The 9,630-nt window shown below is 30.7% G+C and overlaps 1 protein-coding gene across 1 annotated transcript; it reads right to left on the bottom strand.

Moving 5' to 3' along the window:
- Nucleotides 1-1,215: 1,215 nt before the first annotated feature.
- LOC145312691 (uncharacterized) lies at nt 1,216-6,342 on the bottom strand. The gene is made up of 4 exons (XM_080151950.1): nt 6,121-6,342; nt 5,735-5,858; nt 5,210-5,339; nt 1,216-1,877 (listed from the first exon to the last, which is right to left on the bottom strand). The coding sequence occupies exons 1-4, from the start codon at nt 6,221-6,223 to the stop codon at nt 1,287-1,289; spliced, it is 948 nt and encodes a 315-aa protein (XP_080008076.1). The 5' UTR covers nt 6,224-6,342; the 3' UTR covers nt 1,216-1,286.
- Nucleotides 6,343-9,630: the final 3,288 nt, after the last annotated feature.

Here is a 9,630-nt window from a genome sequence, read left to right as displayed (position 1 = left end):
CATATATTTGGTTAATTCAGGGCATAGATTTAGGTAACGTTGCAAATAAACATTCTTTCTTTCTACATAACTTTTAACCTTCATCTTATTTCTTTTTATTGATATTTGTACTGGGGTAAAAATATGGCAAACACTTTTTTTTCAAAAAAAAATCTTTTAGGTGCATGGTTTCTTATGCCAAATACTAGAAGGAGGTATTAACAATACCAAAAAATTTATAAACAAAAAAATAGGAAGTTGAAATTATATGTACATTATTGGAATTTCTAATAAAAGATCCAGGAAAAAGACATTTTAAGACGACATTTACAATATATTTGTAATCAAGAAAACTTTTTAGACAAACTAAGTTTATTCTCAGTCTATCTTTACTGGGAGAAAAGAACAAATTTCCCTTTTACAGCCTTTTATAAAGCGAAGCGTAGGTAAGTAACAGTTAGCTCTTAACTTAGAATTGTCCTATCGATTTCAAACTTTCGATGATGATTCCTGTACGATTTCAAAAGCGTGGCAACTCTATAATAGCTTAACTGAAAGTCATCACGTTCTTTTAATACTTGCAGGATTTTAATTTTTTCAACAACTTTTTCCATCTGATTTTTGGAACATTGGGACAACAATTTTAAATAATTAACGCGAAGCAGTATAAAGTCTAAATTAGTATGTTCTTAATCCTGCATTAACTCAATTTTACACAAAAAAAGTTTATTTACAATCTTTTATACCGTTTGTTCTCTGAGCTTTATTTTTATGGATGTTGTACGTTGATCCTTGTTTTATTTGTATTCTAATGCCAAGCCTTGAATAAAATCTAAATTTTTGTCACTTGCGTTCCTATATACAATAACCATTAAAAAATACATGATATACTTTATAAACATTTATTAATTGATTATTTTATCAATAGTTATAATAATAATTTAACATTTACTAATACAAAAGTAGTATTTATATTTATAGATAGATTTACATTAATCACTGGATTTTTATATTCTATAAACAGATTTATTTCATCATAGTTTCTAGTGTTATTTTTAGGGTAAGTTTCTCTTAGAATAAAACAGTTAGAGGTTATTATTTTAGTCATCTGGTTCAGTCTATGATTCTTTATCTAAGTTTTCATAAAAGACATAATTTTTATATTAAAAAAAAAACACTAATAATTTTTAAACTATTTAAATATCCATTTTTAAATTTAACTTATAGAGGTTAAAAAAGTTAAGTGGCGAGTATTATTATCAACCAAAAATAAAGAATTTAAAAAATATCTTTAGTCTGTTTAGAAATTAATCAACTTTAAGATTAAACTCTGGCTTGAACGGAATATTCAAAATTGTGGGCATTTTGTGGGGAAGGAGGGCGGGCGGGGATGGTAGGGGAGGTGGAAGGGATGCGGGGCTGTGCTCTCGGGAGCCTAAACCAGTCTTGGACAAGTCTTGTGGGGCCATCTGAATAGGCTGTGGGCTGGGAGGTGTCGGAGTGGATGGATTTGAACCTGGGGCCTCTGGCGGAGACAGGGACGGAGGTGGAGCTGAAAAAATGGACGGAGCTAGCAGACTGGGAAAGTATTTTTGTGATCCCAACAAATTTAGGGCCGCAGCTGAATGCGGGTTGAACAGGTATTGTGGAAGCAATCCTGGCAGCAGAGGGGATTGTCCAGTACTGTTTGCAACTGCTGCGGCCGCCGCCGCTGCCCTCCAGGGCAGGGCAAAGTTTGGCAGGCCAATGCGGCTGGTCGGGGTGGACATAGGGCCGGAAAACAATGGGGACGGCTGCAGGGTGTTGTTTTCGTTGCCCGGCGGCAGAAAGTTGGGCGACTCGCGGCCCATTGCCTTTTCGCGTTTACGCCACTTGGCACGTCTGTTTTGAAACCAAACCTAAACAGAAAACAAAATTATTTAAGAGATAACAGTATTCTATATTAGAGAAAAAACATTATTTTTTTTGTAAATTATAAACATAAAAAGTTTGCTTGTTTGAGACAAATTTGATAGTTAAAACTTTATTCTTGTTATTATATAAAATAATCATTAGATTTTAACAATAAATATCGTAAGCGAAAATTTTAAGAAAATGAATTTATATAAGATAATCCTAATCTAAATACATAGGATTTTGTATTTATAAATTATTCTTAGCTTAACTAGAGGATTTAAATCAGGGCTCGGTAGTCGCGCATAAGCCACCTGTAAACCGCTATGTCTAAAACTTTTCCTATTACAGTTATTCGTCTATTCAGCACCTTAAAGGGTTTTGATTAGAGGCTAATAATTGACTGCAAATCTCTGATATTAAGGATTCGATAGCCGCATGTGTACGTCAAATTTTAGGGTAAAATCGCAGCCAAACCCCATTATTTTGTGCAATCCATAGATGAATTTAGCCGATAAAATGGCAAATAGAAGCAGCAGAATATAAAAATATTAATATAGCCGTTCATTTTTATCATAGCCCTTTTTATTCTTTTAATCATGAGCCGCTTTTAAAAAAAAACACTGCAGTTGCCGCACCTTGATCTAAATCGAGTAATTAATTTTATTTTCTTTAGTAAATCCCAAGTTAATATTTTTCCAAATTGAATGTTTGTATAGGTGTTCTAATGTTTTCATATGCACCCAATTAGTCAAATATTTTTACAGAATCACATTTAAATGCTCAGTTTTTAAAATCATTTTTTATTTATCTTATTTTTTGTAATAGTGTAATTATCTTATGTGTTTGATTCGTGTAAGTTTATGTTTTTATAACGAGATATACCTATTAGAAATATTGAACTGTTTAATAACTTTTTTATATCCCCTTATCTAACCTATTTGATTGCTGTAGATTTATTTTTTAAAACTCGGCATTTGTGAGATTTTTCTGTGTCCCATCATTGTTTAACTAACTCTAAACTTTTGACACTAATGTTAAAATGTTGAGCTTAATTTACACCACACATAACATAATTAAATTCCTTTCACATACCTGCCCTATATTCTCAGGGAGGACGGGGATATTAGGATGCAAATTTCACTGGCACCCAAAGTTTTATATTTATTTAACTTATTCGTTGGCTCAGAAACTTTGGGTAATTTTATTGAATTTTAACCAATAATTTTAATCTATAAATTGGCTAATTTTGTTTATCATTGTTAGGGATGTTTATTAATTTATTGTCCATTGTCTTATTCCTAAAGATCCCTGCTTTTTCTACTCTTTACGTTGTTCACTTGTCATCTTTGTATTTAACATTTAACTAATTGACAATTAGGCGTTAATTATGGAATTAGGAGTGAAAAAAAAACAAGGCAAACTATTTCCATAAGTAGCGCATCAAGAAAAAGATACCAGTTTAGGAATAGAAAAAAAAACAGAAAGAGTGAAAAAATTAAATTTTGCCGCGGTATTTTAAATAAATACCTTGAATATGACATGTTAAATTTAAAGCATAACAATAGACAAGAAAATGGTCATTTTGCTAAACTTTTAAAATTGCATCTATAAACTTGATAAAAACTTTGTTTTGATAACTAAATCAATGTTAATTGATTAATAAAACTAATTTTGATTAAGAGATTAGTTCAGATAGAAATCTTAACTATAATGACTTATTCAGAAAGAATTTTTTTTATTAATTTATCATCTGTCATAATTAGTTTGATCAGGGATAAAGGAATATGTTAATTACTAACATTAGTTTTCAAAAATCTACTAATATAATTTAACCAAATTGTTATGTTAGATTAGATGAACTAAAATAATAAAGTGTTTTTATCATTTACTTTACTTTATCTCATAAAAAAGTTTTTTTGATAAAACATTTATTTCTATATTTTTTCCTATTGATGATTACTGAATTGGATGTTAATCAGATTTAAGTATCATCATTAGAACACAAGTGGTGCAGGGGTAGAGGGATAGGTTAATGTAGATAAATTCACCTAATTACAAAGCACCTAAAATGTCAATTCTAAGCATTACAAAATTATTCATTTCAGAAATTTTTCCATTACAATACAGAAATAAAGATTATTATTACAAGATAGTTAAATAAAAATAGATGCTAAAAGTTTATAACATTAATAAACAGTCATGAGAGTTATTTTATATGGTAGATTTGCTTTTGTAATTTGTAATAATATTTTTACATAATGCGATTATAGAATAAATCAATCCAAACAATAATTGTAATCAAAATAAACAGATGTCTTTTATGAAGATTAAATAGAACTTTAATTTATAGAGTAGATTCTCTATATCTAGGGTCTGTAATTTAAACATCACTTTTACTGACATGACAGCCTAAATTAAAGATTGTTAAATCTGCATTTTAATCTTAGGATAATTTTAAATGATTTTGAATAAATTTCGAATTGTATTGACCCTTTGTGGCCGAAAATGTGAAAAGTGGGCGTGGTTGATGTAGTTAGAGGGCGGAGTAAAGGGATATGGGACAAATGTTTCCTAACAGAGTAAAAAGGGAAAATCTACCAAAAGAGTTTGGGGGGGGGGGGGTTAGTGACAGGGGGGAGGAGACAAAATAATAATGTTAATAGGGATTAATTTGATTATTGTATTGATCTTAGATAAACTCTTAATAATTGTTTAATTAGGTCTAATATTATCATTATTCTTATTATTTGTCTAATAATTACATTTTTATTCTTTGTTTCTTTTTTGTAGTCTAACTTATAGATAGGGATTTTGTAGATAAAATATTTTGCCATAGTTCGATCTTGTTTAATTTTTGTTCCGAATTCAAATATCTCCAATAAATGTCAAATTAATCAATGCATATGCTACTGAGAAAATTTAATACTTGAAAATAAATTAATACATTGAAATAAAAAAAATCAATAAAAGTGATATTTATAAAAGCGAGGTAAATAAATGACAAATAACTTAAATTATTTTTTTTAAAACTAAAAAGTTACTGCATTTGAAAATGATTAATTTTTTGAGCAATTGTTTTAAGTATTTTTTAAGAAATGCAATTAGTATAAACTATCGAATTCCAACGAAGTTTATCAAATATCCTTAGTAAAAAGAAATCATAATTATTCTAAGCAAATTGCTTGATTTAAAATAATCTAAAAATCTTGTGTATGGTAATAAGTGAGGTCCGTTTGTTAGCCACTTAATACAATTCCCTTCATTGACAACTTGATATATTTTAACGTCTTTAGTTTGACCGGAAACGAAGATACTAGACAAGAGTAAATTCTACCTGAACTCTGGCTTCTGTAAGATCCAAGCGCATGGCCAGCTCTTCCCTGGTGAAAACATCCGGGTACTGAGTCTTCTCAAATGACCGCTCCAGCTGGTGCAGCTGGAAGGTGGTAAAAGTTGTTCTGGACCTGTAAATTAGTAGATCAGTTTCCAGTATGGCTTCAAAGTCGAATTATTATTCACTGGATTAGAGCCGGTTATGAAGCGATACTGAAAAATCATGTATCGTTTCGTATTATATCTAGTTTTCGACTTATATAAAAATGTACAATCAAAACTGGTTTTAATCTTATAATTGTACATTTATATACCCGTGGAAAGCTGTTTATAATACGTTGCGATAAATATCTATTCTATGTTACGATTTGCGTTATATTAAAAGGAAAAATAAGTTCAATTGGCACAATTCAGCCAAACGTTGGAAAATTAATCCACTTGTTTGGTGACACTATAAGCTGCTTCTTTTTTCTGGGCTATTAATTTTTACATGGGAAGTATGATTTTAGCTCTAAATAGAATTTACCTTCTTATTTTTCTTGGTCTGTCATGGTCCATATCCAAATCATCCATGTCAAGGGGATCTTTATCATTGTCATTGTCATCACATGGGTTCAGATCATCATCAAAAGACTCCTCAGATATCATGTCTAAATAAATGCAATTTACATTTTTACAAAGTTAGAAGCTCAAGTCCAAAAAAACTAATTATCATTTTGTAATAACTCTAATAATAGGATAGTTACCACCGTTTGACCGTACAAGTTTGCCCTCACAAATGAATTTAATCAACTTCTATCAAGGAAAGGCCTTTATAAATATAGACTGTCATAAATTTGAATGAATAATTACTTAATAAAAGCATAACATATCAACTAAAAGCATTTTAACAACTATAAAGATTATTATTACCTCTTTGTTCTGTGTTAACTTTATTGCAAAGTTTGGATTGACCCAAAATTTGGTCAATACTGTAAATTTTAGTATTTTTTACATTCATGTTTGTGTCTTCCATTTTGAAGTTTTTTTATGTCTTTTTTAACAAAAGAATCTATAGTTTTTTTTTCACTTTTAATTCGATATCACTTTAATGTTTGGCTCTGATTAATTTCAAGCACAACCTTTCTTACCGGAGTGTTGTCACCTAATGATAAATGAAGAAGAAATTATTGTGTTTATAATAGAAAATCTGGGAATATATTGGACCAATGAGGGGACAGCGGCGGGAATATTTCCAGCCAATGAGAAGCGACTCTCATGGATATTATACACACACACACTATTATTGGGAAATAATTAGAAGGACTGTCTTCTTAGATATTTTATCATAAAACAAATAAATACATATTTGACAGTTTTTAAATTTTATGATAATTTAAACAAAAAGATCATAAATTTGTTGAAAATAGCCTAAAGAAACGCACTTAAATATACAATTCTTTTAATGTAATAGTTCGAATTATAACAAATTAACACTCCTTTACCGAAGTTTATTGTGAATTTTAAGAAAATTTAAATAATTTTGCTAATTTATAAGTCTACTAATTAATGTTTGATAAATCCGATCTCATTAAAAGGAAATCAGCCATAAGACTTTGGGGAAATATTCGACTAGCTGCCTCACTGTGGGCTAGAATTGAATCAAGACAAAAGTAAGTGCCGAGCCCTGGGACCTATGTATGGTGAAAATAGACATAAAACAATGATGATTCCAGGTAAAACCAAATTTCAAATTCAATTTTCACCCCCTAGGAGTTGCCGCATAATCATGACAAGAAAAGCAAATATTATTTATTTTACATTTGGAACAACTTTGCTTTTATAAAATCTTTCATAAAACTTCTCTATATATGATTTATTTTGGGCTGAATTTTCGTGACCTTTGCAAAGCAAGTGATACAAATGGCCATTAATTAACTCCCTCCAGGAGTGGTTTTATGAAGAACTTTATAAAAGCAAAGTTGTTCAAAATTTAAAATAAATAATATTTGCTTTTCTTGTCATGATTATGCGGCAACTCCTAGGGGGTGAAAATTGAATTTGAAATTTTCAAATCTAATTTTCTCAAAAAGCCCCCGCTGAAATATTTTTGTTTTACCTGGAATCATCATGGTTTTATGTCTATTTTCACCATACATAGGTCCCAGGGCTCGGCACTTACTTTTGTCTTGATACAATTCTAGCCCACAGTGGCCTATGTTTTGTGTGACTCCGTTGCTAAAATCGGCTGTAATGCGGCTAGGTATTGTTAGAAAAGGTATTTAAAAATAACTCAAATTGTAGAATTGCAAATGTTTCTAGATTAAATGGCTGATGATTACATGTGCAACTGCCGATCCACAGAATTCGTTATAAAAAATCTAGCAATTTACTTTGACAGCATTTTATTTTCAAATATTTAATAATGAAACACTATTTTACTTTGACTGAAATTTCTGCTAAACAGTCTTTTTAAAGATGTAATGCGGATTACCACTGATTTGGTTTAAACTTGTGAAAGGACAGTGATTAATTCGATTGATTAATCCTTATGCCCCCCCCCCCCCTCGCCTCCAAGATCACCCCCCTCCTTAGCGGGTAAATGTGTTAAGTGAGCTCATGAGAACAACTCCCCCTTTACCTTAAATATTAAGGGATAACTCCGCCTCTTTTCCACAGATTTTCAACGTCTCCTCCCCCCGTTTAGCCAAACCCTCCTCCTAAAATTTACTTTCCTCTGCTAATAATCTTTTTTTTTCCATGTGTGTGGGTTTTCTTTAACTACATACCCTGTCAATCCTGAAATTGGTTGCAAGTATTCAAATGATAAATAATAGCAAAATTAAATTCTTATAAGTGATGCAGAAGTTTGGTATTTCAAATTAATATAGACCTTATGAGATTTGCATGTTTTATATAAAATTATTAGCGGCTACGTCCCTAGTATCTAGAAGCTCAGTATATGAGTGACAGAAAGGGCTATAAAAAAAGCATTAAACCATCCCAAAACCTAAATCTGTAAATTAAATAACCTAAAACTTCATAGGACCTTATTTGAAGCTTACCTAAAACAGAGAACCCAATCGGTTCAGTAGTTATTTTGATCTTAAGCTTCAGACAAAAAAACTTTTCTACTTTATGTTATAGGATTTTTTCTTGTTTTCCCGATGAAAATATTCCAAGATGGAGTTGGTGAGTGTAAAAAAGCACCAATTGAAAAAAAATATTGCTCATATTTCCAAGTTTAATGCACATAAACATACTCTACAATGTTAACAGGGTACCCCCCCCCCTCCCTCCCCAATTTGTTGTCAATCATTCACCTAACCATTATGTGAGACTTGAGACCTAGTGGATTGGAAAATTAACCATCTACATTTTAGCTGAAATTTGGAAATTGGGTAATATGGGGTATTTAAGTATGTGTGTGTGTGTTGGCTATATTCATAGTTGCACTAACAGGGGGAAAATTAATGCTTCATACAAAATTAAGAAATAAAAAAAAGATTTTCTCATGTCCAATGAAAAAGTACCATTACCTGCTTTTAGAAATAAACCAGACTTCTGATTTTATACCGTGTAGCTTTAAACAAGGATGACAATATCCATAAAAGCATCGCTCGATTAACAGACAATTGGACAAACAAACATGATTACTAACGTTATAACAGAGATTACAAAATCGCGACCAATCGTCCAAGACAATTTTGTATTTCAGCTACTCTGAAATAATGGATATTTTTGGCAAATCTGTTTATTTTCAACCTTCATGTAGTTTATCCTAGTGTATATAATTAAGTAAGTAATGATTAAATGATGGACCCTCTACATGGAGGGATGGCTCAATTGTGAATACACAATAGTTTAATTTGATAGCAATCCTATAACATTCAGCTAGGTTTTTATTGTATTAAGTTTAAGTTCTAGGAAATATTTGGGTGGTTTTAGTCTATATTGATGACCTGCACCACCCTCCTTTAGAGGCTAGGGGTGAAGCAACTAGTTTTGATACATAACTATTATAAATTAAGCTAATTTTAGAATAACAGTAGAGAATTATAACAAATTATGAAAAAACAATTTAGCTTTAAATAAAAACAATTTATTAAATTTGTATGACGGTCTGAAGGTTCGACAATATTTTTTTGGAATTTTAACTAAACTAATACATCTTAGTGTCTTTTTTTTCTAAGTAAAGCAAGTAAATTTATTTCATGGGCGAGCGCAGACTGCGGTGGAAACGGATGTTATAATATGTTGCCTTTTGATCGTAGTATTTATAACAAAATAAAAATGGAGTTCAGTTGATGACATAGGATTTTATTTCTTTAAATAACTTAAAATAAAATTACTCGGAAACACATGTAAGACATCCAAAAGAAGACGCACGATTGGTTCGTATTAGGCGGCAGATTTAGAAATGTGGAAATTCAAAACTCATTC

Source organism: Acartia tonsa, chromosome 2, assembly GCF_053477335.1.
Source record: "Acartia tonsa isolate MP-2025a chromosome 2, ASM5347733v1, whole genome shotgun sequence".
Lineage (NCBI taxonomy): Eukaryota > Metazoa > Arthropoda > Copepoda > Calanoida > Acartiidae > Acartia > Acartia tonsa.
The sequence above is the reverse complement of the archived record's forward strand: the minus strand, read 5'-3'. Positions and strand labels throughout refer to the sequence as shown.

Coding starts and splice junctions, on each gene's coding strand:
- LOC145312691 (XM_080151950.1), bottom strand. CDS start 6,223: ATGGAAGACACAAACATGAATGTAAAAAATACTAAAATTTACAGTATT. Junction 5,340..5,734: donor AGACCAAGAAAAATAAGAAG/GTAAATTCTATT, acceptor ACTAATTTACAG/GTCCAGAACAACTTTTACCA. Junction 1,878..5,209: donor TTACAGAAGCCAGAGTTCAG/GTAGAATTTACT, acceptor TTTTCTGTTTAG/GTTTGGTTTCAAAACAGACG.